Below are 23171 nucleotides of genomic sequence, written 5' to 3' on the forward strand. Positions count from 1 at the left end.
TTCTTCTGCTCTGCAGGAATGTACAGCATGTTAACTGACAGTTTGCTGAAAGCTCCAGGAATGACAAGTGAAGGGAGCAGTAAAGAAACGGCTGCAGATACGCAGAGGAATGACAACAATGTGACAGCTCCTATCTCTGCTGTGTCTCTCCTCAGATAGGACTGATGTCAGTCACCGTGTTCCCGGTGCGGCTGCTGCTGGTGTCCTTCCTCATGCTGCTGGCGTGGCCCTTCGCCTTCACAGCCTCGCTGGGACGTTCGGATTTTGTCCTCGAGCCTCAGTCGTGGTGGAGGAGGTGTGTTTGTGGAGAATATTTCTGTGTGTCGGAATGTGTTCATTTTTCATTTCATTCATTTAATTTTATTAATTCTTCTTTTCGAACCGAAAAAACCCCAAAACAACATAAACTACAACAGCTTAGGCTAAATGCATATACAGTACAGGCCAAAAGTTTGGACACACCTTCTCATTCAATGCGTTTCCTTTATTTTCATGACTATTTACATTGTAGATTCATCAAAACTATTAATGAACACATGTGGAATTATGTACTTAACAAAAAATGTGAAATAACTGAAAACATGTCTTATATTCTAGTAAGCAAAGGGTGGTTACTTTGAGGAATCTAAAATACAAGACATGTTTTCAGTTATTTCACACTTTTTTTGTCAAGTACATAATTCCATATGTGTTCATTCATAGTTTTGATGCCTTCAGTGAGAATCTACAATGTAAATAGTCATGAAAATAAAGAAAAACGCATTGAATGAGAAGGTGTGTCCAAACTTTTGGCCTGTACTGTACATATTCATACACATACTCACATAGGCACCATTAAACAGATGTACATAAACATATAAACATTTACACACATACAGTATACACTACCGGTCAAAAGTTTTAGAACACACCAACTTTTCCTGAATTTAATTGAAAATTATGCAGTTTAATGTCTCAGTGTACTCTGAAATTAATGCACATTTGCAACATTTAAAATTCTTTATTGAGCATGTTAGTGTTTTGAAAGTAAAAAAAAGATTCAAAATCACATTTTATGTTGGACTAAAGGACTAAAAAAAGACACAAAATGACAAAAAAAAGACACAAAATGACAAAAAAAGACACCAAAAGACACAAAAATGACCAAAAAAAGACACAAAATGACTTACAAAGACATGAAAAGAATTAAAAAATGGACAAAATAGCCCAAGACTCCATAGAGTTAAGTTGTTAACCCATTTCTTGTTCCCTGAAAAAGGTCTACTTGTATAATTCTGAAATGTACATTATTTTTCAGTTTTGGTTAACCTTACCTTTTTTTATTTACCTCTGGCAGTTCACCACTTACCTTTGTACCCTTTCAACTTAAACTGCTTGAATTTCAATAAAAAATGGAAAAATTGGGGTGTTCTAAAACTTTTGACCGGTAGTGTATATAGCCCTATACATATACATGCATCTGCCCCGTTTAAGTAATAAGATAGAAATAAGAACCAGTTAACTTAATATTCAATATGCATTTCCTTATATCATTTTGGTTCGAAAAAAAAAAAACTTATCTAGGCCTCTCCCCTGATACTCAACACTTCAAAAATAAGAAATTGTATCTCTATATATAGCCACTTAATGTCAAATAAATATGTATTATTATTATTATTTATTTACTTATTTTCTTATTAGTCAACCATAGTATATCAAACAACTTAGATCTGAGAATTTCTATTACTCCCGCAAAGAAAACAAACAAACGAACAAAAAAACAACAACAAACAAATCAAAACACTGAAGGCAGTTACAAGAACGTCCTCATCCAGCTTTCAAGCTGTTAAAGTGAGATATAAAACATATGGGATTACGCAGAAACGTGTGAAAGTTGCAAAATCCTGCAAAAGGCTTCATGAAATACAGATCTAAACAAACAAGTTCTTTGATAATCACTGTCTTGTATCTGCTGATTGTTTATTCATGTCTACTGAAAATGATTAAGTGTCATGAATATACAGTGTCTTTACGGTAATGGAAAACATTATTAGACCGGCCTTGTTTTCACTAATATCTTGTTCATTTTAATGCCTGGTACAACTAAAGGTACATTTATTTGGACAAATATAATAATAACAACAAAAATAGCTGATAAGAGTTTAATTTAAGAGCTGATATTTAGACATTTTCCATGGTTTTCTTGATAACAGCCAAAATAATTAACAAGAAACCCATGTTAAATGTCGAGATATCAGCTCTTAAATTCAATCCAATCCACTTTATTTATATAGCACAATTTTAGCAAACACAAGGTTTCCAAAGTGCTGCACAAACAATAAATACATAACACAATACAAAGAGATGTAGTAAACAATAGAACAGTAAGATGCAATAAGATAAAATAAATTAAAAATGGGGATAAAAATAAATAAAATAAAATGTAAAATGTACTGCCCGCACAAAATAAAATATGCATGAATACAATAAAAACAAAAAATCATAAAATCATAAAATCAACATAAAATCAACACTCTACGTGGTGTTAAAAGCCAACGAGAAGAGGTGGGTTTTAAGAAGAGATTTAAAATGAGACAGTGAGGAGGCCTGTCTGATTCATTCCACAGTTTTGGAGCTGCAATGGCAATTCAACTCTTATGAGCTATTTTTTATTGTTATCATTATATTTGTCCAAACAAATGTACCTTTAGTTGTACCAGGCATTAAAATGAACAATAAATTGAAGAAAACAAGGGTCTAAAATGATTTTCCATGACTGTTTATGAACCCAGAGGATGTGAGAATGATCTAAATTTAGGCAACTGAATTTTACAAGTTCATTTTCATACTAAAATTACATTTTAGTTTGTTTTACAGTGATGTGACCTGTGTGTGCGTCCTCTAACAGGTTTGTAGATCTGTGTCTACGTGTGATCATGAGAGCGATGTGGTTCTGCGGAGGGTTCCACTGGATCAAGGTGAAAGGGGAACGGGCGCCGCCCTCTGAAGTTCCCATCATCACCGTGGCACCACACTCCACCTACTTCGACGCCATCCCAGTCACCATGACCATGTGCTCCATAGTCACCAAGCTGGAGAGCAGGAGCATTCCCGTCTGGGGCAGTGAGTAATACACTTTTCCATCATCCCTTTAACGAGTAGATGCTCTAAAAAAAACATGTTATTTTCCATGTCATGCAAATTACTGGCAAATGGTTCAACATGCTGTGTAGAAGGTACCAGACTGTAATATAAAAAGGGTTTAAAGCTGGATAAACTTGAACAGCACAGTTTTTTTCATGCTCATGTTGAATTAATATTATTACAGCCAGAGAGATATCGGATTTTTTTACTGGAAATTACTATGCTATTTTTTTTATTTTTTTTATTTGAAAATTATATTTATTGGGTTTTTAGAATTAACATGACACATACATTAATGAGGGTTTACATGCCCATATTCTTAGATAAAAACAAAACAAAACAGACAAGACAAATTACCACTAAAACAAAGAACAAAACAAAGTAAAACAAAAAACCAATAGATACAAAAATAATAATAAAAATTACAACCCTGTATTTCCTATGTAGCTGCTGTGTTGAATATTACATTTTCTTTATAGACTTCATTGTCCTTTTCAAGTGTTCAACATCTTGATCGGTGACTTTCAAGATATTCAATAAATTGTCCCCATAGCTTAAAAAAGCTCTGTATTTTTCCCTTGGTGGCATAGGCTAACTTCTCCATGGCTAGAACATTGGAAAGACTGTCAAACCAATGTTTAACTGTGGGAGATTCAGTGCTCTTCCAGGAAGTTGCTATACAGTGTTTAGCCTGAAGTGAGCACAAAATGACAATCTTTTTATTTGCACCTGACACTCCTAACTCCACTGAAAGTAGTCCTAGGATAAATACCCGAGGGCAGACAGGCAGTTTGATAGAGATAATATCAGATGTAGTTTGTATGACCTTTTCCCAGAATGTTTTAATTTTGGGGCAACTCCATAGGTAGTGTAATAATGTTCCTTCTTCTTGCCTGCATTTAATACAGAAATCAGGATTATTGTTATCAAAGCGATGTAACAGGGCAGGAGTGATGTATGTGCGCAATAATCCATTTAAATTGTAATAGTTTATATCTGGTGTTAATAGTCTGACATTGTGCATTATGACAAGGGAATTACTATGCTATTAATACTATTTTAGAGGGGGAAAATAAAATCACCAGTAACCAATATGGCAAAACCAAAACAAATTTTTTTTGGCTGGAATGAAAATAGACCTTTCATATTTTGCACCAATTTTACAATGATGTGATGACGCAAATATAATAATAAATAGAAAATAAAATAAATAGCTAAATAAACATCAATACTGTATGTTCAGCATTGGTCAATTGCTGATCCTTTGAATAAAGAGTTATAATATCATGTAAAAATTTCAATGCATATTGGAAATTGTAAACAACGGTACAAATAAATACAGTTATGTCTGTGGTAAGCCAATATCAGCTGATAAAATTGGCTGACTGATAAATGGGTCGTGCTCTAACTGTAATTTGTTTAAATGAATTCAAACTGTGAATTTGCTTTGCTAAAACTGAAATGGTAGGGCTCAAAATATTTTTGCCTTGTATTGAATTAAATACTAAACAAAAGTAGTTTCATATCTGGTTTTCCAAACCAAGACCCTGTTTACACTTAGTCATGATGATCCAAACATCAGTGGACTGATGAGACACTAATGTTTACACGTGTGTGTGTGTCATGCGTCTCCATGGCGACCAGCTGACCATTTGTGGTCAGATTTTGTTACAGCTCACAACACTTCTGCTCGAAGGTGAAATTGCCTCACGCACATTTATTACGTTGGATTACATCAAAACAACCTTTCTTGGGCTAGCTAAGAAGATGGCTAACACTTTACAATAACCATCATTTATAGATGGTAAACAGATAGTTTATTAATGTTTAATCATCATTTATAAACCGTATATAGACCATTAAGAATGGTAAATACATATTTTTTATAATGTTGAACTAACTAAATAATTTATAGATGGTATATTAATGTAAGTTTATAGTGATTTTTTACCGTTAACAAACCAATAAATTATAATTAATAGTTTATTAATAGTTTTAGTTGCACTCAATTTAACATTTTCAACACCATCATTAAGTATGTTAATGATTTTGAAATGATTCATATACCTTTAAGAAATTGGTTGAAAACATTTAAAGATTAAGTATGTATAGCACTTTGTAAATGGTTAATAATTGGTTTATAAACCATTTATAAACATTACTTAGTTGGTTATTGTAAAGTGTTACCAGAAGATGTTTGATAAATGTATTTACATGTATGGCCTATTGCAATTAATAACATTAGTGGAGCAAAATAATTTGCGATGAACAAACTGTTGTGTTGGACCGTTGGACCACTACGAGGCCTGCAATGACATGAATATACTAAGTGCTGAGAGAATGAGAATGTATCTTTTCTATTTACTATTTATTGAGATGAGATGATAAGAATGTATCTTGTTATTTACTATTTATTATGCTTTTTTTATGAGTCCAGTACCTGAGTGCAGTGAATTTCGTTGTATTTCTGTGCAATGACAAATAAAATCTAATCTAATCTAATCTAATTGATGAAGTATTTTCCTGTTACTACGTTGTCAGGGACGACCATCAGGACGAAACAGCATTTACATTAGCAGCTCTGCATGTGGTTCGAGTGGTCCAATCACAATGCATCTTGGTGATTATTTACACTTGTATTGAGCGCTGACCACTTGTGATCCGACTGCCTCGTGTTAAAACCAAGTGTAAACAGGGTCTGAAACTCAGTTCTCTTTAGATTCAGCTTTCTGAGACAGTAGAAAATGAAAGAAAATGATCATCCTTCATTTTTACCTTCACATAAACTACCCCGTGTTTGTGACTACACTGAAAAAAGAACCAACTTAATTGAATTGTTTCATTTGGTTACACCTAAATGAATTAAGTTCTTTCAAATTAATTTAATAAGTTAGATTAACACAACTGATTTTAAATTCATTTGAAAGAACTTAATTCATTTAGGTGTTACCAAATGAAACAATTCAATTAAGTTGGTTCAACTATTTTCTTTTTTTTTTTTAGTCATATTTTACTGCATTTTAACATGAGGGTGCAGCAGATAACTGTAGGACAATCACTAGCTACCTGCATGGTAGAGAATGAGTCACATGCTCAGATCGATGCTCTCTGTGAGGCAGTTTCTGATGTGAGCTGTGATTGTCTCAAGCACCCCTCGATTTCTATAAACTACAGTGAAAGTGTCTTCCTGCAGCACAAAATATTTTATGAATTTTTATGAATGGGACAATCATTGGAGTGAAAATAGTAAAAAAGGTACATTTAATGGACATTAATATCTCATTGTGATCCTTATTTATGCATCTTTTACTGCTTAGCATGCATCTTTATGTCTTTTTTAGCTTTTCTTCTAGTTGAAATGTTCTGGACATGAACTCACTAAAACATCTGTGTTTTCTCTCTTGTTCTGACGTACGTTGTTCTCTGCACCGTCATCCCCTCAGCTCTGATCAGCTACATCAGGCCTGTGTTTGTGTTTCGGTCGGATCAGGAGTCCAGGAGGAAAACTGTGGAGGAGATCAAGCGGAGAGCCCGTTCAGGAGGCGAGTGGCCTCAGGTAACATGCATGAAAATGCAATGCAAATAGCCAAACATACACACAGAGAAACACTCATGTCACTTCAGCTCACAACAATCACAAGCAAGATGCATCGTTTGTGTGTGTGTGTGTGTAAGTGCACCTTCTAATGTGTATTTATTTGTTCCAGATCATGATATTCCCAGAGGGGACGTGCACCAACAGGTCGGGGCTAATCTTATTCAAGGCTGGTATGTGTTCCCCTTTCTACTTCAGGCATCATGAAACTTTGTGTGTGTGTGTGTGTGTGTCCTCATTGTGGTGAAGTCTTATTAAAAACACTAATGTATTTATTCTCTGTAGAAGGTTAAACCACATCACACTTAGATGCCACAAAACAGTGGTGTTCACCATCTGAAAGCTTGGAACCTGAAGATTAATTTGAGATGCATCTCAGCACTGTGTGCCAAGTTATTATGGTCATAAATCTGTAATATTTATTTATTTCACAACTAATAATTGGTTACAGTGTATAAGGGATTTGAACATTATGATATGAGTATACGAAGTACATTCCCATTCTCAATTATTTTACAAGTTGTTGCAGAAATGTGTTGATACTATTTCTTCTACAGATTTGGCGCCAATTTTAGCCTTTTTTTGTGGAGAATTGCTAAACATCCATGTCTGTTTTCCCTCTTTGGAGCATTATTTAGCCCCTTTTACGGCAAGGTATTGTGGATTCCTTAGATCTATTAGTTTCACATGATACCAGTATTTTATGACTAACTCAAAAAGTCCATTACTAGAAAACGTTGGCTAAAAAGGGGTGAAGAAAGCAACCTTCTGAGAATGTTTACATAGTGATATCATTGCAAAATCCCCACAGATAAAGTATATTTTTATTCTAGTTCAAAATATTTACTATTTTGGCCGCCATATCAGTAATCTAAAAGCTGTACAGAATAATAGGAATACTTTTTGTTGGGTTAGGATAGGAAACTAACCTCTTTTTATGCCTCCATGCCAATGATAACCATGTTTTCAGGTTCCCATTCCCATGAACACAATATCTCAGGAATGTCTGGAAGGAATTTCTTCAAATTTACCACAAACCTCCATCCTCAGATGCCGCTTGTGACCTAACAAAACCCGTTTTTTGGCCATAACCCAAGAATTCATGTAGTAATTTTCACAAAATGGAATACACAAGTCACATATACACGACAAAAAAATATGTATGTATATATTGTCAAAAAATACATGCACAAATATATTATAAGATTATTTGTATTGATGCATTTATGTAAGCAGCATTTTAATTTTGTAAGGATAAGGGTAATTTAATATACTGTTATGAGGTTTAACTAAAAAATAATCTTTTATCACTTTGAACGTATCATGTTTTTTATGTTAAATCTCAACGTGAAAAGCAACTAAAGCTGGCAGCTAAATGTAGTTGAGTATAAAGTACAATAAAAAATGTAGTAAAGTAGAAAGAAGAGAGAAGTATAAAGTTACATAAAATGGAAATACTCAAGTAAAGTACAAGTACCTCAAAACTGTATTTATGTACTGTACTTGAGTAGATGTACTTAGTTACATTCCACCACTGATCTTGAGCTTCTTAAAGTCTTAGTTTGAGTTGATATTCTCCAGAGCAGCTGATCAAACATTATCCAAGCAGTTCAGAAGAGTCGTTGGTTGTGGTTTTTGGTAATTTCCAGCCATGGGTGTGTCTGTGTGTTAACAGAGAAGATGTGTGCAATCACTTTGTTTAGTGTTCATTTAATATTGTGCGCCTGCAGCCGGCTAGCTGCCAACTCCAGGTGTAGCTGTCTGGGCAAGTTAATTTAGTGTTGGCCCGGCAGGTTTGGACTCAGTGTCTTGCTCCGGGACACCTCAGCAGGACACATAACGGTTGCACCCATCTTTTTGGAGGGCTTGTTTTTCTGCTCACGTCCTGTGTGTTTTTACGCTGTCAGCCATTGTTCCCCGCCTGCTCTGTCTAATCCCCTTTCTTCCAGTCTGTAAATCTGTCACTCCCAGTAAGCCCTGTTGGTCACACTCTGCCCTGCTTTGCTTGTGCGTGTGTGTCCAGCTTGATCTGTCTGTTGTGTGTTACCAGTCCTCTCTGGATGTGTCTCCTCTAGTTATGTCTCGTCACTGGCTCCCAGCACAACACAGTGTGTGTGTGTGTGTGTGTGTGTGTGTGTGTGGTGTGTGTGTGTGTGTGTGTTTCCTCATTGTGGTGAAGTCTTATTAAAAACACTAATGTATTTATTCTCTGTAGAAAGTTCAAACCACCTGAAAACCTGAAAGCTTGGAACCTGAGGATTAATTTGAGATGCATCTCAGCACGGTGTGCCAAGTTATTATGGTCATAAATCTGTAATATTTATTTATTTCACAACTAATAATTGGTTAAAGTGTAAAGTTAAATGGATTTGAACATTATGATATGAGTATACGAAGTACATTCCCATGCTCAATTATTTTACAAGTTGTTGCAGAAATTTTTGTGTTGATACTATTTCTTCCACAGATTTGGCGCCAAATATAGCCTTTTTTTGTGGAAAATTGACAAACATCCATGTCCGTTTTCCCTCGCTTAAATTAAGCCTAACTTTTGAGAGTTATTTAGCCCCTTTTACGGCAAGGTATTGTGGTTGGTACCAGTGGATTCCTTAGATCTATTAGTTTCACATGATACCAGTATTTTATGACTAGCTCAAAAAGTGTGTGTGTGTGTGTGTGTGTTTGTGTTTGTGTGTGTGTGAAAATGTCTCACTTAAATTCTTAACTATTAAATATATGTAAATGACCACTTTTAATAACGTATACAATGTTGACTGTCTGTATAATTAGATTGATTTCAGTTTTTTAGGGAGAAAATCCAAAAAACATGAGCTGGAATACGAAATGTAAGCCTCACTAGCTTAAAAACAGTGTTGCATACATTTAACTTAAGCAATGTTATGTCTCATTTGTTTTTTATTATTAATTGTTGTATTTTATCAGATGCAAAAATAACCCTACAACATGACATCAGCATTATATATCAGCTGTCCTGCTCTGTGTGTGTGTGTGTGTGTGTGTGTGTGTGTGTGTGTGCATGGTGCCACCTGTGCATGACACACTCTGCACATACCTCCAGTCCTTTTGTCATTTTCAAAAGGTCTTTTAATAGAGAAGTCACTTTCAAGTCCACCCTTCTCTCCCTGTCCGTCCCTTTACTATAGTCACATTGTTATTCACAGTGTGTATGCACTGATCTCCCTTATGTCCTTTACCGTCTCATGTGAAGCTAGACCAGTATGTGTGGGGCCAATATTGCTCTATTGGAAATCAGATGTAATATATGTTAAATGATGGAGGTTTTCTTGATGAATACAGCTGCTCAGACTTAATATGTTTTCAATGTTTTTCTATGACTCCTCCACCTACATCTGTGAATCCGTCCAAGCATTTCCTGTTGTCAGTATTCAGATCCCGTACTTAAGTAAAAGTATTATTACCACGCTGCAGAATTACTCCACTACAAGTAAAAGTCCTGCACTCAAAACTTACTTCAGTATAAGTACAAAAGTATCAGCATCAAAATGTACTTAAAGGATTAAAAGTAAAAGTACTCTTTATGCAGAATGGACCAACTCAGATTGTTGTTATCTTCTAAATATGTTATTGTATTATTATTTTTGAAGTTTTTATGTAAGCAGCATTTTTTTGTAATCAAGGTGGGGCAAATTTTAACTACATAATATACTTTTTATGCGATCATTTTAAATTTAATTGATCATATTTGTTGTGTTTTTAATGGTAAATCTCAACCAGAAAAATGTAACTAAAGCTGCCAGCTAAATTGAGTGGAGTAAAAAGCAGAATATTGCCTCTAAAATGTAGTGAAGTAGAAGTATAAAGTTACATATGTGGAAAGTACCTCAAAATTGTACTTTTTCTCGCCTTGTTCCTCATTTATGAGAAATGGACAGAAGGAAAATGTGTTTGTCAATAGTGACATTCTCATCACAAACACCATTTCGACACGACACAGCACTTTCTTTAGTTGCTGTGGTGCATTTAGCAGCTTTTCCCTCAGATCGTAAGCTCTTCTCATAGAACTTCTTCTGAATTTATCATCATTTTGCAGGTTTTTTTTATTTTTTTTTCATATATATCTTTATTGGGTTGTCAGGACATAATACATATTCAATCAGAAAAGGTACAATTCACCCATTTTTCCCCCTTTTAGAACAACCCCCCGCCCCCCGAACCAGAGAGTCATATTCACATAAAATAAGCAAAAAAACAATAAATAGTAATGATAAATTTTGCAGGTTTTTGTTTTAGAAGCCTCTCATGCTGCAGTACCACTGTCCACCTGAATTGTTACTCATATGCCAGTGGGGGCGCTGTTTCACCAAAACACAAATATCACTAACACCAATGGGGAGAAAAAATCCCCAAAATAATATATTAATGATGAACTCTGAACATTTTCTGGCAGGGCTCAGAAGCATGGCTTAGTATACCCTCTCTGAATGCCCTTCTACTTCCCATTAGTAATATTCATATCACATTTTCACCTATTCAAAGCTCACACAGAAGCCTGAATCTGTCTTTTCTTCCTGTAATAAATACTGTATGTAGCTTCTATCAGCTCGTCTGTCATCAGCAGGACATTATAGAATTTCAATGGAGAGCTTGTCTGCCTGGGCTGGAGGTTATCCTGAGGTTGTCTCTTCTGCTAATAATATATGCGTGTAGTAATTAAATCATTCCTTTGTCTCCTCTGTTGTTCTCTCATCACCTCCCTTCTTTCTTGTCTTCCTCAGGTGCTTTTATACCAGGACTCCCAGTGCAGCCTGTGGTGCTACGCTACCCAAACAAACTGGTAAACACACTTTCTTTTATTCCTTTAGACATGTGTGACCTTGGACATAGTCCAAGTTTAAAGTCCGACTCCACCATGTACACAAACCTCCACACCTGTGATGTAATGGTTTCTTTCCCTCGCGTTAGTAAGTGCTCCTCCTGTGTTGAATGACTTCATGTTCTCGTGGGATGATATTTCATCCCTTCTTTCTCCCTATCTCTCTCTCTCTCTCTCTCTTTCTTACACATGCAGGTGTCGTGTCGCTCTCTCAGCGCCTCTCCTCGCTCTCTCATGAATTATGCAGCTCTTATTACCTGGTTTTTTGTCACTGTTTCCCTTTGTGCTGACTTTAGTCACTGTGCTGACCTCAGTGACAACGTGGCAGCACACGGCAGTTATGTGAAGTAAAGAAAACCTGAGTAACACTCCTTATTTCTCCACCGGCAGAAGTGTTTCCATTCCATCTGTTTCCATCTGTTCATCTAGCTCTAGAGGAACTTTGCAAGTAGAAATGGAAACACCAGGAAGCAGTCCAGCCAGTACACCCAGCCATGACCATTGAAAACAAATCACACAAAATACTGATTGTTAGCGAGCCAATTTAAAAGCATCGCACCCCTGTAATATTGTTGGACTCATGTTGGACAGTTTTTTCCCTAAAAAATAGCAAAATCAGTGCACCACAATCAGAGCTGTGTTTTTCCCCACACATATTGCACCTCCTTGTCAAATCCTGGTGCCTTCATTTCCCATGATGCATCTCAGCTCAGATGCAGCTCACTTTAGATATATTATGCTGGTAGCAGCTAATATAGCCTTGAAGTAAAAAAATATTAGACCACCCTTGTTTTCTCTAATATCTTGTTCGTTTTAATGCCTGGCACAACTAAAGGTATGCTTTTTGGACAACTATGATAACAACAAAAATAGCTTATAAGAGTTTAATTTAAAAGCTGATATTTTCCATGGTTTTCTTGATAATGATTTTGGGTATTATTAAGAAAACCATGCTGTTATCATTATATTTGTCCAAATGAATGTACCTTTAGTTGTACCAAACATTAAAATGAACAAGAAATTAAAGAAAACAAGCGTGGTCTAATATTTTTTTCCATGACTGTATATATTTTTATGGAGTTTTTTCTATGTATTTTGTCCTTTTGTCAACACACAAACTGCGTTTTAGGTCACTGAAATCTGACCTTTTGCAAAGCTTCATCCAGGGAGAAGCTTTGTAGAAGCTCCATTTGTTTATGTAAACAGGGACAACAGTTTTTGGATGCTGATGGCAGGATGTGCCTCCTTTGTGAGCTGTCACAAATAAGGCGACATGGTCAAAATAGTGCTGGTTCTAACCTTGCTAACAGGACTTGTTTACATGTTTACACATAAATATACAGTTCCTCTGAGGAGCAGAGGCATCAACATTTGCTACAGAGTGATTGATTTGCCATTGCAGCCAAGAAGCCTTCTGGTATTGATAAAATCAGATGACACAAGAAGACATTTTTTTACCAGTTGTGAAATCAGTGCAGCTCAACAAGGTTTTTTTTCCTTCATGCTGCCACTCAAACTGAGTCCACACACACATATGACTATTTTTATAACTGAAACATAGCTTTTCTTTGCGTTTTGGCCATTTGTCCAAATGCAAACTGTGTTTTAGGTAATTGAAAATAGAGATTTTGTAAAACTTTTGTTTTCAGTTGGACAAGTTTTTGAGTTATAATGTCAGAATTTGCATTGTAAGCTTCTTTGTGCAATGGTGGACATGGCCAAATAGTGCTGGTTCTAACTTTTCAAACAGGACTCTTAAACTACAGTACAGGCCAAAAGTTTGGACACACCTTCTCATTCAATGAGTTTTTCTTTATTTTCATGACTATTTACATTGTAGATTCTCACTGAAGGCATCAAAACTATGAATGAACACATATGGAATTATGTACTTAACAAAAAGTGTGAAATAACTGAAAACATGTCTTGTATTTTAGATTCCTCAAAGTAGCCACCCTTTGCTTACTAGAATATAAGACATGTTTTCAGTTATTTCACACTTTTTTGTTAAGTACATAATTCCACGTGTTCATTAATAGTTTTGATGAATTTACAATGTAAATAGTCATGAAAATAAAGGAAACGCATTGAATGAGAAGGTGTGTCCAAACTTTTGGCCTGTACTGTATATTGAGGAAAAGAGGCATCAGATTGCTACAAACCGATCGATGCGTCATTGCATCTAAGTGGCTTTCCAGTGAAAAAGCTTATTTTCATGTTTTAAGGTTGGCCTACATGTTTTGACTGGCCAGTGTGACTTGATGACGTGCTCTTGACAGTACCACAGTTTTGTTTTTGCGTTTTCATTTGAACAAAAAATGTTTTTGTGAATGGAATTTTTGAGAACAAAGGAGGGGAAAACATAAAAAAACCCCTGCATAAATTTAGACCTATTAAACTTGGCACACCTCCCTGTGCTGTCATAAAAGTTTTACACAACTTTTTCCTGATATGCAGTCGTACTGTATGCAGTCTTTTAGCCTGGCATCAGCAGACTTATTAAAAAATAAATATTAGTCTAGAACCTCTCTGTATAAACAGGTACAGACCTCTGAAGTGCCTCTGAACAGACCTACAACCAATCAGAGCAACAAAGTTTCTTTTTTATTTGTTCTTTGTGGTTTTTTAAAATTAAGATTAATTTTAAAACCCACTTTTATTTACTGTTTTTGTTTTACCCAGCATGAGACTCGCTTTGTTTTAGTTGTTTTTGCTTGTTCTTTGTTTTTATTGTTTTTATTGTTGGTCTGTCCTGCCATGTACAGCACTTTGTATCAGCTAACGCTGTCTTAAAGGGCTCTATAAATAAATAAAAGTTGATTTGTGACAAAGCACTGAGTGACACATGCAACACTGGTTAGTTTTTTAGCAGGAAAACATGGCGTCTACATTATCATTACAAATCAGCATGACAGTATTAAGGCATTAACCCATTGACGCCTAAAACTGCCTGTAAAACCTCTGGGCGATTTTAAAATAAAATCTGAAGTTTTTCTGGAAATTCAACAGAAGTGTCAACGCTTCTACTAAATAATAGATTTTTCAGCCTCTGTAGCAGATAGAAATGAAATTCAAAAAGTCTCAAATACTTTTTGAATTTCATTTCTATGCTACAAAATGCTAAAAAAAACCGACGTATTCGCTTTCCAGGCTTCAATGGGTTAATCAGCAGTAATGAGTGTTAGTCTTCAGCAATCTTCAGAACCCACAGAACACAAAACCAAGAAAAACCAACAAGCAGTTCCAGGAAGTGAGAGAAGTTGTAGGAAATCACCCTCCTGTTTCTGTTTGTGTGTTTGTTCAGAGCCATTTCCTCTTTGTCCTTCCTCTCCACAGGATACTGTTTCATGGACGTGGCAAGGTCCCGGAGCGTGAGTGCTTGTCACACACACCTACACTCTTACACACACATCTAACAATAACACACACACATACACATATTCTACTTCCCTCAGCTGAATCTGTGGTTGAAACACCAGTGAGCTGTTTTCCATTATGCTACAGGGAAACCTCCATTATCTGCAATCTTGTTTCCATCCATTACATAATTATACTCTTCTGATATGATCTCGTCATATATAGACAAAGCCAACTCTTCTGTCTTTCAGGTTCAAGATCCTATGGCTTACTTTGTGCCAACCTCATAACTCCATGGAGATAGAGGTGAGTTTCAGTGTTTAAGTAAGACCAGATCTAAAAAGAAGGCCATTAATAGTGTTAAAATGTCTTAAATCAATCTTTCAGAAGTCTTAAAAATACTTTGACTCTTTTATGTTTACTTTTATTTCTGACATTACAGTGTAAAATCTTAAAATAACTGGTAATATCTATTTTAAAAAATAATTTACTGAATGCTTTTCTTATTAACATAACACAGATTCGGAAATCGGAACCAAAAAGATTACTTGTTTCATGTTTTTTTATGGCCAGGATGCTCCTAAGTGGTCACTAAGGAGGTGCAAATTCAACCAATTTTGGCGATTTACAAAGATCTCACAGCATGGCTGAAGCTAATACAAGGCATTACCGATGGTCATGGATTAAGGGCCGATGGTTGAATGAATTGATTGACAATGGTTTGAATCAATTGGCAATGCTAATCTAGCTGTCGACGCTTTGTCAATTTTTTTTCTTATTTATTTATTTTTTTAAAGACATGAAATGACATGAATTACTTCAGCTTAGGGACAATTTTGCCCAGCTGTCTATTGAGACAGGTGTGGAATTTTTTTTTTTAATGCCGTTTGTTGGTGAGTTTTCTTGCAGATTTAGTTTGAAGTTTGAAAAAAGTTTTGCATAAAGAATAGCCTCATATGTAATGCCTTGTATTAGCTTCAGCCATGCTGTGAGATCTTTGTAAATTGCCAAAATTGGTTGAATTTGCACCTCCTTAGTGACCACTTAGGAGCATCCTGGCCATAAAAAAAAGGAAACAAGTAATCTTTTTGGTTTTAATTTCTGAATCTGTGTTATGTTAATAAGAAAAGCATTCTGTAAATTATTTTTTTAAATTACCAGTTTTGCTGGTAAAGTTTTGCATAAAGAATACCTTTTTGTCACGGTATCTTCAGTTTTCCTTGCATATCTTAAGCCAATGTTTCTCTTAATTTGGAATGAATGTGACGTGTAATTCTATAATTATTGTATAGTGGCTGATCAGTCAACAGGTTTGTGACAGGTCACATTGTCTCTTTCCTCAGTATTTGCCTATTTATACTCCATCCAAAGAGGAGAAGGAGAACCCTGCCCTGTTTGCCAACAATGTCAGAAAGCTCATGGCCAAGTAAGTGTCTTTGATCTTACTTTGATCATCCGCTCATCCTTGTTCTGGATCTTAATAACACACAGACACATGTGAACCTGTGTCCTGATAGGGCGCTGGACCTGCCACTCACAGACCTCTCCTTTGATGACCGTGAGATCAGCCTATCACAGGGCCCGCTGCGCATATTTGACTGCAGCAGCCTGCTGGAGTTCAACCAGCTGGTGTGCCGCTTGGGGTGAGTGGAGGGAGACTGGACCGACTGGTCGGACTGGGTGGAGGGTGTTTGGGATCCAAGACGAAGCACTGACACCTAGTGGCGGCAGGACAGAAACACACGCAGAATATTTGAAATCAAATGAGCAAATGTCAAGACTAAAGACCTTTCTCTGCTATCAGGTTTTATATCCAGAGGATCCATTGTCAGATATCCTTTTTAAAGAATATTAATCAATTGTTATTGTTTGTTTCTCATTTGATTATGTATGTTGTTTTTCTACCTTTTTTTGATCATATAGAAGCAATTATCCTGTACTGAGATACTGGAAATCTATCATTTAGATAAAGTACTTTTTTTTCTTCTTTTTAAAAAAAATCAGTTAATTTTTTAAATTTTATTTAAAGGCCATTTTTCAATAATTTTTTGCCACACAATTTAGCAGTTTAAATATCCTAAAATTGTGAAAAAATGGCGCCCATTTGCTAGAGAATTGAGGGTGGGAGGCAGTGGATTTTTAGGGGGAGGTAGCAGGTTAAACAGGGCAGATTTTTCTATTATGTCCACCTGCACAGTGGTTCACACATTTTTGCAATCAGTTCAGCTGGACTATGTAGACTGTAATACAATAATTCATGCAACATTTCGGACAAGGTTTTCTAAATTGTAATAAATGTAATCACAGTACTAAGCATATGGCAAAATGATTAAAACGGCAGTATCATGAGTGAAGGATTGGGACAATATCTAATTGTTGGGCCTCATGTGATTGCAGTCACTTTAAGGCTAAACACTTCCAGCAGTTGTTTGGCAAAATACTCTAGATTTAAAACAGACAGACTGAGTGTGAGGACTGATGAGATGATAGAACATGAATACATGACTCATGCTTTTTCTGTTTTGGGGAGTTTTGCTGGGTTTTTGCAACCAACCAATATGAGGATGACAAACCTTGTTTCTATATATATGTATATGTATATATATATATATACAGTACAGGTCAAAATTTTGGACACACCTTCTCATTCAATGCGTTTCCTTTATTTTCATGACTATTGACATTGTAAATTCATCAAAACTATTAATGAACACATGTGGAATTATGTACTTGACAAAAAAGTGTGAAATAACTGAAAACATGTCTTATATTCTAGTAAGCAAAGGGTGGTTACTTTGAGGAATACAAAATACAAGACATGTTTTCAGTTATTTCACACTTTTTTTGTTAAGTACATAATTCCATATGTGTTCATTCATAGTTTTGATGCCTTCAGTGAGAATCTACAATGTAAATAGTCATGAAAATAAAGAAAAACGCATTGAATGAGAAGGTGTGTCCAAACTTTTGGCCTGTACTGTGTATATATATATATATATATATATATATATATATATATATATATATATATATATATAACCCTAACTCGGTAATACATTGTTGCATGATGTGACTTTCTTTTTTTTGGTATTTTCAGGCTGAGAGCAGGAATGAGAGACAAAGACTTGGAGGAGCAGGCCAGAAGAGCCAGGAAGCTGCAGGGCGAGCGGCTCAGTGTGGACGACTTCGCCCAGTTCCTCAACCAGCCAGTTACAGACACACTCACACAAGTCCACAGTCTCTTTGACCAGGTAAACACACACACATCCAAGGTACAATAGAGGTGTTTTCTTAGCAGGCAAAAACACTTTACAGCACTGGTCAATTTTGACATTGTGTGCTATTTTACTTGGATAACTTTTTTCAAACAAGCAGAAAGAAAACATCCATAATACAAATTAATTTGTTTATTTTACAAATAGACTTTGTAGATCACCCATTCACACACACATTCATACTGGTGGCCCAGGCTACCAGGGCACACTGGTGCCACCTGCCACCATTGGGAGTTCATTCACAGCATCGGGAGCAATTTGGGGTTCAGTATCAGTCAGTTCAGTCGGGGATCGAACCACCAACCTTCCGATCAGAAGACGACCCACTCTACCAACTGAGCCACAGCCATCCCAGTCTTAATGTAATTCTTTGCGCACCAAATGACATTTTCATACAGGATGATGTTCCTTTCCGTCTTGTGTTGACAGCGTGGAGATGGACAGATAGACGTCAGACTCTATGTTATTGCTCTGTCTACTGTTCATCGGCCATTAGAGTCCATGGAGAGCCTCAGACTGGCCTTTAAGGTGAGCACATTAACCAATGGGTTTGATTCAGCTTTATTGCCATTGCCCATTGCTCTAAATTGTTGTTTAATAGTTGTTTCTGTGTGTTGTATTGTACATCTCATCTCATATATTATTAGATCAAATTGTCTTTTATTTTTATTTGTGAGTTTATTGTATTGTATATTATTTATAATATGTATATTATTTTACTTAAAATGACTTTATTTATATTTTTCATTTTGTTTTTATATTGTTTATGATCTATTATTACATATTATATTATATATATTATATTATATACTGTACTATTATTATTATTATATACCGACTAGTCTGATCTTCTTTTTTTAACTTCTTAAGTGTCCTTGTTCTATTCTGTGTTTTTTCTATTGTTGTTTTTATTTATGCTACCTCAGTATTTTTATTCTATTGTATTTTATTGTACTTGAATACCGGACTGCTGTGACAACCGAATATCCCTTCGGGGATGAATAAAGTAATCTATCTATCTATCTATCTATCTATCTATCTATCTATCTATCTATCTATCTATCTATCTATCTATCTATCTATCTATCTATCTATATATCTATCTATATATCTATATATCTATATATCTATATATCTATCTATCGTTATTCAACTATGTATCTTGTATTGGATTGGCTTTTTTGATGTTATTCATTTATGTAAAGCACTTTGGTCAACCTTGGTTGTATATAAGGTGCTCTAGAAATAAACGTGACCTTGACCTTGACCTAAATATATATTTTGTTGCTCAGATGTATGAGAGCGAGGAGGACCGGTACGTCCTAGAGGAGGACCTCGCCGCCATCTTGGAAATAATGTTAGGAGTGAAAGAGGTGGAACTTTCAGGTCTGTTTTTAGTGATGGACCAACCTGACGCAGAGAAGATCACATATGGTGAGACTCCACTTCACTACAAAATGAATTATGATACCTTGGTGCATGTGAGACTGTTGTGGAGATGATTGACAGCATCTCTGAGTGTGTCCGTGCTTCCTCAGTGCTGTCACCATCACATTTGATTTTGTCTTGGCTTTACTGAAGAGGATCAGCACCGTCTGTTGCTGATTTTACAGCGTCCTTTACATGCACCATCTGCCTCCTCTAGAAACTGTCAAAGCTTCTTCATACACTCCTTGTTTCTCTTTTGTCCTATAAAGCAATCTCTCCTTTGAACATAAAACATTGCAGCACATTTCCCATCTGCACACAATGTAAAATGCAGTATACAAACAAATGGAAGCTGCTCTGGATTCATCATAGTAATTATACTCATGCTTCTAAATAGAAAAAGTAATAACATAATGCTATTAAAGTGCAACACGCATCAAATTGTGTAAAACGTAAATAGAAATGGAATTATATATTAACAAAAACAAAAGTTTCCCAGTTTTAACGTGGGTTATCTTCTCCTCTTTGTACTGTATTTAATTGAATGTAATCATTGCATTCTGTTTTTATTATGTTTTTCACGGCTTCCCAACCTTTTTGGAATCAAAGTTATAATAACATCAACAGTTGTAGCAACTCTGCTAGAGGGATCTCAATCAAACAAGTACAAAAGCTCCTTCAGTATTGTTCAGAGCACCTGCAATCCACAGTTAGGATTCAGTCAGTTATCATCAGGAGGTTTTTACAAGCAGTTTCCTCCTTCCTCAAACAAACAGACCAGAAAATTTAAACCATTATAAAGCAGGTTCACTTTTAAAATCACTGTTTCTCCAACACTGTTTAGTGGACAGCTGTAGTTACCGTTTGCTCAGTTTGTTTATCACAAACTTAAGGCTCGGACATAGTTCCCACAGACAGTCTGCAGACAGTCACATTCATACAATAATTAAGAGTCCGCCTCAGCCAACACCACCACTCTCCATTCTAGTTGTTAAGTTCCAGTTCCACATTAATCAAGAATAATGAAACAAAATGCCTTACTGTCTTTGTAGTTGTTTGAAGAGGAGTTACAGTCATGGAAAAAATGATTAGACCACCCTTGTTTTCTTCAATTTCTTGTTCATTTTAATACCTGGTACAATTAACATTACAGTACATTTACATTTGTTTGGAAAAATATAATGATAACTACAAAAAAATTTAAGTTCAATTTATGAGCTGATATCTAGCCATTTTCCATGGTTTTCTTGATAATGATTTTGGTTATTATCAAGAAAACCATGGAAAATGTCTAGATATCAGCTCTTATATTAAACTCTTATGAGCTGTTGTTGTTATTATATTTCTCCAAACAAATATACCTTTAGCTGTACCAGGCATTAAAATAAACAAACCGTTACTTTCATTAAAATGATCTGATAATTGTTGTATTGTTGTTGTAGTAATTTGGTATATTGGAATAAAACAAAATCTGTAACAGAGGTTTTGATGTTTTTGTGCAGTTTATGCAGAAAAGTTTCATATTATACCTTTAACATTAATCATTCTCATGTCTTTTCCAGATGAACTTCATCGTTTTATAGAGCAGCACCCACGCTTAGTCCAGGATGTCCTCGATTTTAAAAACCATCCGCGCAAACATTGCTGCGTCCGACGTCCGAGCCGCAACGGCGAGAACAAAGATGACTGAAGAACGGACTTTATTGACCTTCTCTATCTGATGTAACAGCATATCCAAACGCTGCATCTTTCCCATCACCTCTGTGCCTTTTTAATGCAGGTAGAGAAAGGAAGAGACAGACAGTAACAAAGTTGTGAAGAACGGTAATGGATGGATCAGTGCAGCACAGATAATGGAACATATCTCAGATCTTTCTTTGCATTCCTTTGTATTTTTGTTCCCATTATGGTATAAAGAAACACTTTTTTTCTCTGCATATATATTATTTATTTTTACATGTATTTTCTTATGTATGACATACAGATGTTTAAGAAGATAGCTGATGAAAAAGGGTTTTTTAAATTTATTTATATATATATATTTTTAGCCCTTTTGTTGATCTCAGGCAAAATGGACACTAGCACACTGCCCTGTCTGCTGCTCTTCATAATCATAGCGTACATAGGAACCTAATTTCAGGTAAAAGGGATCAGGATATAAATCATGCTCCCATTCTGTGATAAGACACCAAACTATGTAATAAAGACTATGCACATTGAGAGAAATTAGTTCTTACTTTAACCAGCTGTGTCACTGCCATAGAGTTACAAGCGTTTGAGAGGACAGTTGACGATGACCAGGAAGTGACTTTGCTGTTTTCTTTATTTTATTTGGTAATATGATGAGCAATCTTCATTTTATTTGTAAAAATCTGCATACTGTTCTTCAAAAACAGTTGTTCTCACACTTCAAGGAACCAATTTCACATTCAAGAGGAAGATTGTTTGGTGTTTTTGGACCAGCAGTTCCTTCTTTTAACCCATTGAGGCCTGAAATGCCTGTAAAACCGGCAAAAAAACGGGCGATTTTAAAATAACTAACCCCTAAAACCTGAAATTTTTCTGGAAATTCAACAGAAGTGTCAACGCTTCTACTAAATAATAGATTTTTCAGCCTCTGTAGCAGATGAAATTCAAAAAGTATTTGAGAGCTTATACAAATACTACAAAACGACGTATCCGTTGTCCAGGCTTCAATGGGTTAAACCTCAGGCATAGAGGTATACGACACATACTGTATGTTCATTTTCCTGAGACGTTGCATTTTTCTGCTTGTTAAATATTGATCTCAGATGGGCTATCCTGGGTTGACACACTTTGTACCTTTTTGGCTGCAATTTTTCAGAAAAGTTCAATTTTTCAATCAGAGTCCTAAATGCAGAAATCAAAGCTCCTTGGCTTTTATTTTACAAATAAAAAACTAAAAAAAAAAATCAAAAAAAAAATCACTTTTGTGTTGTTGTTGTTGTTACCTACTGTCTTTATCCACTAGGTGGAGCTCTGCTCTCACGCATTCACTTAAAGGTGTTTTGATTTTGGAGTCCCTCAAAGGGAGTTGTCATATAAATTAAATAAATGGTTCTTAAATTTTATAAAGCCCTATTTAAAAAAGAAAATATTTCTAGTTTTTTTTTTTTTTTTACTGTAGCTCTAGATTCTATGTTCCCTTTGATCACTTTGATAATCATCCAGTAAATGACTTCAGACTGTACCCTCCTGCTGCTGCTTTCATAACGGTTCATCTTTTCTCCGTCCACATGGTGGCGCTAGCTCCCTGAGCTATATGCACCAGGGAGACCATGCACCACTGCCCACCTGATGGACAGGAAAAGCATTACCTCATCTCTTCCTTTCATTCCTTCAGGTAAAAATAGACAGATTAAGCCTGGGCTTTGATGAGAGAAACCTACAGAGGAGGTGTGGAAGCAGGGAAGAGAGGGATAGAGATGGAGGAGAGAGACTAAATGGATCGTTCTGCTCCAAATCCAATTCCTAATAGCTGGAGGGAGGGTGGGTGGGAGGAGGGAGAAGAAAACAG

The 23171-nt window shown here is 35.7% G+C and overlaps 1 protein-coding gene across 1 annotated transcript in view; it reads left to right on the top strand.

The window, feature by feature from the left end:
• lpcat1 (lysophosphatidylcholine acyltransferase 1) overlaps window positions 1-22531 on the top strand; it is a 35448-nt gene extending 12917 nt beyond the window's left edge. The window contains exons 2-14 of the mRNA XM_059349665.1: window positions 156-295; window positions 2888-3102; window positions 6567-6679; window positions 6831-6891; window positions 11476-11534; window positions 14910-14944; window positions 15182-15236; window positions 16274-16356; window positions 16448-16573; window positions 18028-18181; window positions 18635-18733; window positions 19498-19639; window positions 21196-22531. Of these exons, the coding sequence (XP_059205648.1) occupies window positions 156-295; window positions 2888-3102; window positions 6567-6679; window positions 6831-6891; window positions 11476-11534; window positions 14910-14944; window positions 15182-15236; window positions 16274-16356; window positions 16448-16573; window positions 18028-18181; window positions 18635-18733; window positions 19498-19639; window positions 21196-21323 (1410 nt within the window). The 3' untranslated portion in view covers window positions 21324-22531. The remainder of the gene's footprint in view (window positions 1-155; window positions 296-2887; window positions 3103-6566; window positions 6680-6830; window positions 6892-11475; window positions 11535-14909; window positions 14945-15181; window positions 15237-16273; window positions 16357-16447; window positions 16574-18027; window positions 18182-18634; window positions 18734-19497; window positions 19640-21195) is intronic.
• Window positions 22532-23171: the final 640 nt, after the last annotated feature.

The sequence above is a fragment of the Centropristis striata genome, chromosome 14 (genome assembly GCF_030273125.1).
Source record: "Centropristis striata isolate RG_2023a ecotype Rhode Island chromosome 14, C.striata_1.0, whole genome shotgun sequence".
Classification (NCBI taxonomy): domain Eukaryota; kingdom Metazoa; phylum Chordata; class Actinopteri; order Perciformes; family Serranidae; genus Centropristis; species Centropristis striata.